Source organism: Haliaeetus albicilla, chromosome Z (assembly GCF_947461875.1).
Source record: "Haliaeetus albicilla chromosome Z, bHalAlb1.1, whole genome shotgun sequence".
Lineage (NCBI taxonomy): Eukaryota > Metazoa > Chordata > Aves > Accipitriformes > Accipitridae > Haliaeetus > Haliaeetus albicilla.
Window position 1 is genome coordinate 25,027,760 of NC_091516.1, and position 12,671 is coordinate 25,040,430.

At 38.7% G+C, this 12,671-nt stretch overlaps 2 protein-coding genes across 4 annotated transcripts in view; one reads left to right on the forward strand and one right to left on the reverse strand.

Annotated features, from left to right (window-relative positions):
* Positions 1-11,874, forward strand: part of ACER2 (alkaline ceramidase 2) — a 56,603-nt gene extending 44,729 nt beyond the window's left edge. Inside the window, exons 5-6 of the mRNA XM_069776036.1 lie at positions 1,927-2,036; positions 5,153-11,874. Coding sequence (XP_069632137.1) covers positions 1,927-2,036; positions 5,153-5,193 — 151 coding nt within the window. The 3' untranslated portion in view covers positions 5,194-11,874. The remainder of the gene's footprint in view (positions 1-1,926; positions 2,037-5,152) is intronic.
* SLC24A2 (solute carrier family 24 member 2) overlaps positions 3,159-12,671 on the reverse strand; it is a 110,195-nt gene continuing 100,682 nt past the window's right edge. For all 3 annotated transcript variants that reach the window (XM_069776031.1, XM_069776033.1, XM_069776030.1), the window contains 3 exons: positions 6,192-6,281; positions 5,581-5,747; positions 3,159-3,508 (listed from right to left, as the gene is read on the reverse strand). In XM_069776031.1, coding sequence (XP_069632132.1) covers positions 3,259-3,508; positions 5,581-5,747; positions 6,192-6,281 — 507 coding nt within the window. In that variant the 3' untranslated portion in view covers positions 3,159-3,258. The remainder of the gene's footprint in view (positions 3,509-5,580; positions 5,748-6,191; positions 6,282-12,671) is intronic.

The window sequence follows — 12,671 nt, forward strand, 5'->3', positions numbered from 1 at the left end:
TCCCTCAGCACTCCAGTTTAAGATTTTCAAACTCCTCCCGCATGGGATAAGGGGCCATACTTCTCCCTCTATCCCATTCCTCTCTTTTCTCTACCAGCACAGCTGTTGTTATATATATCTGGTTATATATCTATATATGCTGATTATAATCAAAGAGCGCATCAGCGTGCAAGTATCCTGAAACAGTTTACCCCAGCACTTATGTAGAAAGCTGCCTTGATAAGTATAACCAGCTTTCACAGCCATCCTCCACAGAAAGCACCCCACAACTGAAATCTCTGTTACCTCTGGAGCTGAGCTGCCACTGACTGCACAGTTATTCAGCCATTTGAATAATGATCTGCCCAGCAGACACAAGGCAGTGGGAGCTGTGAGGTGTCTCACTCCTGAGGGGAAAAACTTACTTTTAATACCTTCCAAGATAAATAGGTTGATAAGGGCAAGCAGACACAGGGATAAAATGAATCAGATATATTTTAAGACAGTATACAAATGCCATTACAGGATACCAGCACTTAGCCCTACACAAAAAATTCTTCATTCAAGCTGTTCATGCCAGCTTTGGACTGAAAGATTCCTCGTGTCTATGGTGTTCAGTCAGTTACTCTTTTCTCCCTACCTGCCTTCAGTGGGGCAGTAGTCTCTGCTGCTGCTACCCTCACTTTGCAGAATGCACCAGAGTGCTCCTAAAGCTCTCAAGGTCAGGCAGGGCTTTTTCCTTTCCAGTGTGGGAGTTACGCCATGCTGGCCATGAAGTCATTAAAAAGAAAAAAGAAAAAGAAAAAGGACTAATGTACTGAACAGGGATCAGACTCTTGCCCTTCCTTGGTTTCTTGATTTGAAATGTCAGACCAGTGAATCTGGGCATCTTTGTATATTCTAAGTGCCCATATACGCAGACCTATCATGATCCTGCACACGCTCATTTAGATCACTCTGTCTTATTCTGCTCAACTGGGAAAGGATCGCTTGTTTTGAGCTAGTCATCAGAAATAAAAGTATTTAGTGACTCCTCTGGGACAGATTATACTCTGGAGTCAGCTCTGTAATTTGGGACATCCGTTTCATTTGAGCTCAGAATTTGGGTTATAGATTTCCTTTTGCAAGATTGCTGTTCTTGTCAGTAGAGGGCACTGCAGGTATGTATATACCTATCTTTCCATTGTGTATACCCGTTGAAACAAATGTTAAGAGGTGGGCAGCACTATCGTTAAGACAGGTAAGGATTCTGGAGCAATGAAGGATCTTAAATACATAGGCAAATTTTTGCTCACAACGAGAGAAGCTCACATCAAAAAGCAGTAAGAAGCAAGAGATGTTGCAAATGTATGGTTAAGATCAAATACTGATTCTGAATGTAGCTAGGACTTAATACCTTAGAACAAGACACGAGTAGTAGACATTGTAACTCACAGTTTTTTTGCTTTTGTTCATGATTATCTCACGTTTTTCTTCATGACATCACATAGTATTAACATTTTAGCAATTTTTAATATGTGTTTTTTACTGTTTTCTCTACCATTGTTTTCTGTCAAGTCCTTACTCTCTAACCAGATACTGTTACATACAAACACATATAACAGGAAAACAGTAAAGGACAAAGGGGATGAGTGAGAAGCAAACAGCATGGAACACAGAAAAATGGACAAGACAAAATGTGCTGAGCCTTCTGTTACACAGCTGTGAGCATGGTATTGCCATTGTGAGCACAATACGAATACAAAACAATGCTGAAACAGGTCACAGAAATGCACTGAAATTTCATGAATTCTAACTGCACAAAAGACTTGAACAAACAAACGACGATTATCTGTAATAATTTCTTAACACCCATTCCAGTCCTCTCATTATTTTTTTTTTGATCATCCAAACTACAGGAAAGATGAAAACTTCATTGCTTTCTCCCTCCTTATTTTTTTGTTCTAGGTTTGGACCTTCTCCTTCCCTCAGGATTTCAGTAAAAGAATATTGCATTTTCACTCCTTCCTGGGCTTCTTTAGACATTCACACTTCCAGCAACACTGAAAATTTTTCAGGTAGGTTTCCTGCAGCTCCACTATATTTAAATTGTTAGTTTCTCCTACCTAGTTTCAAGATTTGTAAGAGCAAATATGAACTGCCCCGGCTTTGTACATCAGCTGGGGATCTCTTCCAGCAATGGCTATATGTAGCTGTGAAGGTCCTTACACTCCAAGTAACAGTGAAAGATACCCACTTCAGCAATTAGGCTGCCACTTTACAACTACTTCTATTTTCTGTATGAAATACTATGCATAAGCAAATTAGCCTTTTTCTTCTGGCATGAAAAGGCAAACTCATAATGATAACAGCGTCTGAAAGCCATTGGTACTGTTGTTGGTATTGCTGCATTAGAAAAAATGGTGTGTTCACATAGTAGTTGTATAATGTCTCTGCATGCTGCATTGCTGTTAGAGAAGAAAGAGTATCCCCATTTTGGTCTTTGCATGTGAATGCAATGAAAATCTGCACAGTTACAAGATGGCCAGGCAGTGTGGCCCCTTCAGTGCCAGAGCCAGAGTTTCTGGAATCTGAAGAGTTTTGCAAGATGTAATAAACCACCATTAATGTCCTGCTGATTACCATTACAGTCCTGTGATGTAGAGGATCAAAACACTGATGAAGTCCCTGGCTTTGCTGAAATCACATCATATAAATCCACTTATATGAAGAGATGAGCAAGCTCCTCCCTGTCTGTGATTCATGTGCTCGGTGAATGCTTTCCACTCAGGAGTTTCAGCAGATTATCAGAAAAATCCCATACCAGGATGTGTGGGGGGTGGTGCCTCCACAAAGTTAATATTAACATTCCCCTTAGAAAATGAGAGCTTTAAGAACTGAGCATGCTGTGTGTCTGTGTATACTACTACAGAGAACAAGAAGTCTGCGGATATGTACCATAGGCGTAGAAGAAGCAGCAGCTTTCACCGTTTCCATGCGTGCACAGCATCTCCAGTACCGAGCAACAAGGATGTCCTGCAGCAGACAAAGAAAACCTCAGTGCAGCTGGACTCAGCCCTTCAGGTGTGACTGAGCTGTCCAGCAGCGGTCATTCTTCATCTCTGGGATCCACCCTTTGTATCCTTTTCTTTCTTTCTCTCTTTTAAAATTGAGGGAGAGGAAATTTACAAATCCATATGTTATTCTCATAGAAGCTTTCCATTGCGGTTTTTCACTGTTTCATTTTGATAGATGTATTTTTTTAAATATTTTTTTTTTCTTGAGAAAAAGCACTTTCCACTAGATGGAGACAGGACATTGGATCACTTTGTCCTCCAGGAGGACACTGACAATCAGGAACACAAAATAAAGCCCAAACATGAGAAAGCCCAGGATTTTATTCATCCTCCACTTGCAGAAAGCGATGGAGAGGATGACAAAGAGCAGCATGATGAAGAGGAGGACAATCGCACAAAACAGACCATTGCTGCTGACTGTCACCGGGGCAAAGCTGTTAATCACAGCATACAGGAGCCACGGAAGAGGAAGGCTGTTGAGAAACAGAAAAATAAATTGGAAAAATTGCAGAGGTGCAGAAAGGGACACTAGAAAGTTTCTGGAGGCACTTCAAAATACAATCAGAAGCTTTCTGCATAAAGTGAGGCAGGAAGAGTTTCAACTCTTCTAATATGTACATAAATCTAATTTGTTAGCTTGCTCATGGTTCTTGGGGAGAGCACATGGGATTTAGGCTCCCCACTCTTCTACCAGTTACATTGGTGAATTATATTTCCCTTGGCTGACAAATCACCAGGCATCCTGTCTGTGAGCAGGAAGACCCCTTTCTTTTGTTTCTGGATTTCAGACCATCTGTGGAAGAATCTACTTCCAAGAGTCTGCATGACAGGAGGGTGGGTTGCATAAAGACATGTCCTTGCCATGAAGAACCAGCACTCTGCAAGGCACTGCTCCCAAAATTTGGCCCTTAAAAGTCTTCATCCACATTTACTGTATAAACCTGTGTTAAAATGTGAACTTCAACTGAACTCCAGTTTAATTTCTGTTTCTGTATTTGCTGTCATTACATTTCTAATCTCCAATGCCACAGAATGAGGCAACATCCCTCTGGAAGTTCTCAAGCTGAAATAAATATTTAAGCCACTGATTGGAGCTTAGCAGGCTTAGAAAGCATGAAGAGAGTTGTCAGAAGCTTACAACATTCAAACTTCGAATAAACCGCTCAAGAGAGAATAATTTATTACAGCCTCAGTACTAACTACACCAGCCTATAGCTCCACTGTGCCATTTCTGTTGTAAATATACCAGGTCTAGCAGACTGGTAGAGGACAACATTTCCATTGGCAGGAAGACTAAAGATTTTAAGAAAAGTAAGAAAGCACTTCAAAAGGGAAAAGTTTTGTAATGCACCCTGTGTGCTCTAAGTTGAAGCACATGTTAGGGAATAACATTTTCATGTATTTCGCAGATCTGCTGCTTATAAATGTTATTTCAAACACTTCATGCTTCTGGACTAATAGAAGAAAGTGGCCCAGTTTTTCTGCTGTGTCCAAAGGTACTGCCACTAGCTAACAGATGGAGTAAAAAAGCCATTTACTATCCACTCTGACTTCAGGATTCCTTTTTGTATCTGTGCATTTGCTGGTATATTTTCAGCAGTGAAAACCATGATCTATTCTATGCCTAGGCTGTCCGGGTCTACAACTATGACTAGACCTGTTCTTCTGCTTATGTGACAGCAAGAAACAATCAAGGATGGAGAAACTGAGAGTATGGACATGATTCTCTGTGCCTTCATCCTGTGCTGAAGATGGGAATGGGGGTATAAAGACAGAGTTTGTCTGTATATTTCCTGCACAGTTTTGAAACACTGAGACATAGATTACAACATTTCTGGACCTGATCTAGCTTGGTCTCAAAAGGTAAAAAAGGAATTTGATTTCCAACCACATGCCATACATCATTACCCTAGAGTTGCCGTGAAGCAGTAAAGTGTAAATAGCACATTTCTGCACCATCTTATGTTGCTTCACATTGTCAGAACTATACAAAGGGTCCTTTGTGTTAATAGAGAATTGGTTTGTAATTTGGGACTTGCCAGGTATATAAGAAAATCACATATCAAGAACAGCCTAAATGAGCTACACAAAACAATGACATTCTGTTTTTATTACAGGTAACATGCTGAATACAGCAGAGGCAATGAATTGTTCCTGATCATCCTTTATAAAGAAAGCTCTAGTATAACCACAATGAGTGGTGACATAAGCAAACAACAGCAACTTGACAAAATGAAAAAAAGCTTCAGAAATTCTTTCTTGGAACAATGCTCTTGCATACTTTTTAAAGTGCAATTCAGTTGCCTAGGCAGCTCTGCAATATATCAGAGAATTAGGCAACAAATTTGTAACAGTTCTGTCATGCAAATATCTATAAACTTCTGAGCACTTGAAACAGTAACATCCATTGCATATTTGCACCACTCTCCATTTTAGCACCAATGGCAGAAAATTGTTGTAGACAGCACCTTGGCAAAACCACGGCAACATGCTAAGAACAAAAGACTTGTTAAAATAGACACAATTTTCTTGCTGTAGGACTTACCCCACTGTGATGTCAAATATGTTGCTTCCAACAGAACTGGATACAGCCATGTCCCCCAGACCTTTGCGTGCTACAATAACACTGGTAATAAGGTCAGGAATGGATGTGCCAGCAGCTAGAATAGTCAATCCCATGATTTCTTCACTAATACCAATGGTCTCTCCAACCTAAAAGCAAAAAAAAAAAAGAAAAAAAATGTCCTGCAGTGAAGAAATGCTTTCTGCTGTAAACCTGTTTAACCAGGAATATTATCCTGGAGCTTGCCAACTAGCTTGGAGGATACAGGCAAGATTGGAGAATTACTCATTTTCACAGATTTCCACAAGTTTCAGGAGAAAGATAGGATTGTCAAATAGAACCAGTAGGTATTGACAAGCATTTGCTGATGGCTCTAATGTTACCAGAATGATGAAGTCCTGTGGTCAGGACAACCACAGCTCTCTGAACTACTTTCCATTTACTGAGTAGTGATTTACTTCATCCATGGTTGCAGCTCCAAAAATAAAGCACTACTCAGCATGATATAGATGATGGACTCTGATACTAAATGATCTCTCACAGTGCAAAACACAATGCAGGGCTTGTATTTTGTACCAGTATCACCTCCTTACCTGATGTGCCCACCAGACCATTAAGTAAGAAAAAAATGCAATCCAGCTGATAGAGCCAAAAAATGTGATAGGAAAAAATTTTCTTGAGCTCTGAAACAGAAACAGAGAGAAACAGTTAATACCTATGTTGAAGGCTGACATGCTGTACTCTTATTTGCTTCTCAAAATGACAGTGGCCTCTCCTTTTTTCTGATCACCTGTTCTGACCAACTATTCTGATCATCATTAGGTGATCAAAAAAAATGTCAAGAATGGTAAGAAACTGACTCCCTACACTGCTATATACTTCCCTGTGCCTCATTCTTCCAACCGCTTCAGTTGTAAAATAACACCTCCTAAAAAATTTTATGATGAATGGCAAGTTTGGGGTTGTCATTTGTATCATATTCTGTTATGCCACAGTTTGGATATGTGTTTAGCTGAATGTTGGTTTGACTTCTAAATTTATTAATAACTTCATGCTTATTCAGAAAGAATGTTTTTAAATTGCTAAAACAGGTTCCCATACCTTTCATTCATACATCAATAACTTTGCGCAACACCTTTCACAGTCAGCATAACAAGGGCTGCCATGTGACAGAGCTAAAAAAATACACATTTAAAATTTATTAGGGCATTTACTTTTCATTGGAAAAAAACCACTTTCTGAATTAGAACAGAAGATACACTAAGCACATATTTGCCATGCTTTGTTTTGTAGAGAAGTCTGTTATAAAAACATGTAAAACACACTTCAAGGCCCTTCAATGAGTTAAAAAATCCATATAACACCAAAGTAACTTCATTTTCATTTTTAGTGTCTCCCTTAGTAATGTCAAACTTGGAATAGAAAGCATTCTTGCAGCCAATGAATGGGTTATTTACAGATTACTTATTTATTTTGGTTTCTGTTCTTTCCAGTCTTTTGCATCATCCATATTTCCTATTGGCTAGCTAGATCTCTGTAACAAAAAGAGATCAAGTTAACTACTAAAGGACGGAAACATGACTGCAGTACTGTACCAGGCAATCACTGTCTAAACCAAATTAGTGTTTAAAATGAAATTTGTACTGTGAATGAATGCTACCAGTCTTGAATGAAACCACAATCTTTATGGACATCGACCTTCTGAACACAGATCCTCACCCCAGATGACTTCTGACATGCCACTAGCAGAGTCCTACAATTTTTCATGAATAACCAGTAGGACTGCTTGTGGAAGTTATACCACTTTGAATACTTGTTCCAGGACTACCTTTTCCTGTTAAATACTCCCTAAATCCACTTCCACTTTTTGCTCTGCAGGGTCCTCCAAGATTTTTGGGCAGTGCACCTTGCCTGTACCCCTCTCCACTGCAGGACATGACGCTGCTGCACCAGGAGACTCATTAGCCTGTGGGTCATTCCTAGGTGTTGTGGGAGCATACAGGACTGCAGGGCTTTCCCTGAACATGACTTTTGGAGAGAAAATACTATTTGGATTTTGCCAATTCAGCTTGCTCAAGCCATAACAAAGACCTCTTTTTTAGGGAGTTTATGGAGCTGCACAGCCAGCTTTTCTTGTATAACAGACACAAGAGGCATTTATATGGGATAGCCTCACGTTTAGGAACTGATCAGCATGGGTAGCTGTGGACTAAGAGGTGCTTAGTGAATTGGGCTAGCCATTAGAGCTGGTCATGTGGGGATGACACTGTCTTTTGTCAGCTGAACCAGAAAAGAGCGAGGCTGGTCTGCAGCTCATTGAAGTTGTGTAGACTTTCTGCTGATTACATGTAAATGGAATAAGATCAGGTCATTACTGATAGGGAAAAGGTAAAGTCAGCAATGGCAATTGTGCACACTCATCTACAAGATGCGACAATTTAAAAGGTTTGTATCTGCTCTAGCAGCAGGTGCAGCTGTAGGCTGTGCTACAGAACACTTACTCACTCCCTGTGGGCACTCTGCATAATGCTAAAGGCCCTCCTGAAAACTGAGCTCATAAACATTGACTAACGCAACCTGTACAATTCCACAATTGAATATACATAGGAACACATATTAAAGATGGTACAGATTTAACAACACTCCTGAACCCCCTCATACATAAATAACTTCTGTTGGAGTTAGAAAATCATTCCAGTAGGTGTTTTAAAGGCATTATGTTTAAATACAGGCGTAAATAGCCACAATGGCACCTGGAAACATCCTTTTTCATAGAAATTCCATTACTGTCACAAGCACTGTTTCTAGAACTGTCCAGGGCACTTTGGTTGATCTGCTTCTTAACTGCTTAATTCTTTACAGAGCAGTTAGTTTTTCAAAACAGAGTTCTAAATTTTTGTCAAATCAGAAAATCTGATGAGCTTCCAATATTTAAACCTACTCAGATGGACTTTTAAAACCAAAACTTTACATGCATTGGGGTATGGAAGACCTTAGTCTGAATAGGAACACGATTTGAAAGGAACACAAAGATGGCTGTTAAAATAGTGATCTGACACCAGTGGGAACAGAATGGAGTCTGGGAGGGATAAATTAATCTAAACAGCAATTTCCTTTTTTTAAACTTAATAGCTAGCACTTCTTTTTCACCATTCTTAGTAGCCAGCTCTCTCAACTGTCAAGATTTTTTGTCTTCCTGTAAATACTGGGATTTTCTGGCAACACATATGGTGAATGAGATGATGAAGTCATAAGCTAGTTGCAGCTGGTCACAAATTCTACACGGAGCACCTCATAGCAATGCAATTTGAATAATCACTATACAACACTCAAGATAGAAGCATACATTGTCTTATACAAAAGTAATACAGCAAGAGCTGTACTGGCCAGTAATAGCTCTCTGTCAGTGTGATTATATATACCAAATGGTTCCTGCAAAACAAGGAGACGCTGCCTATCTGAGTCAGACACCCACAGAATTTGGATGGCTAAGAATTACAAGTCAGTAACTTTGCAGCATGTGTATTCCTAGCCTGTCTTAGCCAATCCTCTCCCAGTAAAATTACCTGATAAGCAGCAGTTCAAGACTAAGAGTACTTTAATAGGCGGAACAGTTTAATGACCTATCTTAAAAGGGGGAACATTTAAACTCCAAAAGGGCAAAATTTAAAGCTTGTAACTATTACAGGTGATGAAATCAAGAATGGACTCCATAGATGCTGCTATGTAATTTGCATATAGATGAAATTTTTAAAAAAAGCAGTAATGAGAGTGCTGATTCTTTTTCAGATGATGGATTTTATTTCCAGAGTATAATAATAATCATGCTTATTTTGTAATTAACGACAACATTTTTTAGAGATTGATCTCATTGCAGCTCCCTAGCTATTGGAAATCTAGGGAGCTGCCTATTCCAAGCATTTTCCTAGAAGAATTAGTCAGAGATGGCAGACAGCAATACTTCTGTCCACCTTTTCTTGTAGCTGTTGTGATGGTTGCCTTGTAAAGACAGAGAACCCCATTTATTACCAATTGGTTCTGTTGTGGTCATGGTAACAGACAAATGAGAAAAGTCATGGCTCATTCAGTTCATATACAATTTTCTTTTAACAAAAGAGAAAGAATTTTGTAGTTTCACTGTAGGTTGGTTGTATTGGTACTGTTCCTGTCTATTAGCAATCTTAACGACATTTTTCTTGGTACATTTCTGCATTGATTTCATGCCAGCGTCTGAAAAACAGGAGTTTGAGTAGCAAGAATAATCCAAGTACGAAGATTTTTCTTCTAAGAGCCTGATCCTGAAAGATAGTGAGTGCTTAGTAATTTGCAAAGTAATTGTCCTAATTTTAGCCAGTATTATTATCAACATCTTTACTTTACCTTTAACCTGAATGAATCATGTGTTTGTCTCATCCATAAATTTATCTGCATTGCAAGCTTTGATTTTCCTTTCATACTTGACAGTGCTTAAATCTGATTACTCAGAACCTCCTCCTGTAACTGGATCTGTGCAGGAACATCTTGTCCTTGTCCCCTTGGTAACAGTGCATCTCTGTATGGCAACAAGAGTTCATGTAAGTTGTACCTCTTCATTGGTAATGGGAATTTGCAGAGATACAATGAACTGCCCCATATGGGTCCAGTGACAGCAGGACTGGAGCCCCAGTAGCCATTTTTCTGGCCTATGAGACAAAGGGATGGACAGTGCAGTATGGCTATAACAAGAGAGATGTTGTTCAATGTCTGCCACTGACCCACTGGGCCACCTTGGTCATGTCATTTTCCTTTCAATCTGTCAATATCCCTTACTGCAGGAGGTGGACAGTTAGGTTTGTGGCCTTTACAGAGCCACTGGGGAAATAAGCTATTAGTACAGGAAAAATACCTGTTATTAAACAAAAAGTCAGGTACAAAATTCCCCAAGGGCACACCTACCTCTGGTGTACTGCCAGCAACATTATTGATGTTATGGTAAGGATTTTAATATATACTGGCTTAATGTGAGCAGGTATTATTAAGGCACTAAACACAAATTAAAACATGTCAGCTACTGAAACAACTGAGAGTTAGCTGAACTAATGCATAACCTACTCTAAGTATATAAAAATCTGCATATCTGTACACCAGAGTATAATAAAGCAGCAAGGATTTTGCTAACTTTATAACCAGAGACCTTGTATAAGAAATAATTTTTCTAGAGCTTCTGGGTCTCATGGAGCTAGATATAGCTTGGTATAGTACAAGTAAATGCAGTCAAACCATCTCCATTATGTGGAGATAAAATATACTGTAGAAAAGAGACTCTAGGAGGAAAGGAGAACTCATTTTTCATAAGTGGACACCCACAGAGGATGTCAAAGGCTCCATATGGTCTCTCAAATCAGTATATAGCACACAAGTATTCATTTTATATATCCACATGCTAATCTGAGCATCCTGATGCAGAATTTGGTTTCCTGACTAAAATTACCACACTGGCAAATCAAGCCCCTGAGGGTAGGCCTACCTACAAAATCTACTTAAGTGTTATTTTAGGTTTGTTTTAACTTTTGCCTCATGGATTTCATGGAAAGTTATTTTCTGATGCACATGCTGAGCTGTGATATTGGGTTTTGTTGTTGTTAGGAAGGGAATAGCAGGGATGGCACCTGGGCATAAGTGAAAATATTTGAGAGTCCAACACACCAATGAAGTGTCCTTGAAAAGTTAGACAGTTTATGCAACCATCTGGTTACTTCTTTGACAGCAATGTTCAAAGCAAGCAGCTTATCATACTGATACAGCCCATTACCTCTTCTGTTATTACTACATGTAATAAAAAACTATATTTCTTTTACTTCTGTATAAAAAGCTACTCCTTTCAGTGAATGAAATTTAAAAACTCTGTTGCCCATTGACATATCTGGCGTATACAACTGTGCTTATATTTTGTGTTACGGCAGGGTATTTTAGCTGTAGGATGTCAGCATGCCAGTTCTGTTATGAGTAATACTAGTGTTAATAATCACACCCATCACACAGTTGCACACAACTTCTTGAGATATTTGCTTTCCAAAACCATTATTGTAACAACTGTTCTCATTTGTACAGTACAGAATATTGGATAAGGCTAAATGTCTATTGATGTTAACTCCAGATTTTCAAAATTCAAAATAATGCATGTACTTATTTCTTAGCAGTACTTTCTTATTTGGGGCCAAACTATGAAAAAAAATTACAGGGATGATTCTGAATGATAAGAGGAGGGCATAAATAAAGAAATAAGCAATCTTGAAATTCATGTAGTATGTTCTCTGTGTTATCAAACAAAACATGTTTACCAGAGTTGTTTGAAAACTTCAAGAAAGAAAGCTTAAAGATTGGAAGGGAAAATGTAAGTTTATATCCTTTGAGAAACCTTTATCTAAAAACAAATCAGAGGTCTATTTTAGCTTGTTTCTTGCACTGAATTGCAGTTTTTCAGTGTGTGTGAGGAGGAAAAAAGAATTCAGGGTGTTGATTTATAACCTTATAAGCTATGCATTCCCCTCTTGGAGCAGTTTTAACTCTATTTTTGATCCAGAAAGGAAAAGAGATTTAAAAAGGATTTTTTCAGCTCTTGACTTTTTTCCTTTTACTTTCCATGAACCTCCCCAGTCAGGTCTATTTGTATATGTGAATATAAAAGTGATAAGACCTGATAACTTGTCACAAAAAGTCATTTGTATTAATAATCAGTCTTACATTACTTCAAGCTGTGTTTGGGACAAAACTAGCAAGTATTTTGCACATGGATGGACTTATGGATCTTGTTCTAGTATGAAAATTAAAAGATGACAAGTAGAAGACAAAGGTCTAGTAGAACATGCATTTAAGAGAAATGCATATCATTATTTTTGAATCACAGAGAAAATTTAGACAGTCTAAAATCTTTCCAGTCATACGCTTTAGGGCACTGCAGATTACAGACTTCCTCAGCACTTATGTGATATTCAGTGGAGATCTAGAAACGCAGATTTGAAGGCCCTGAAGAAGTATTAAGAGCTTTCACTTTGTGTCATAAAATATCAGTGAATACAAAGAGCAATCTTTAT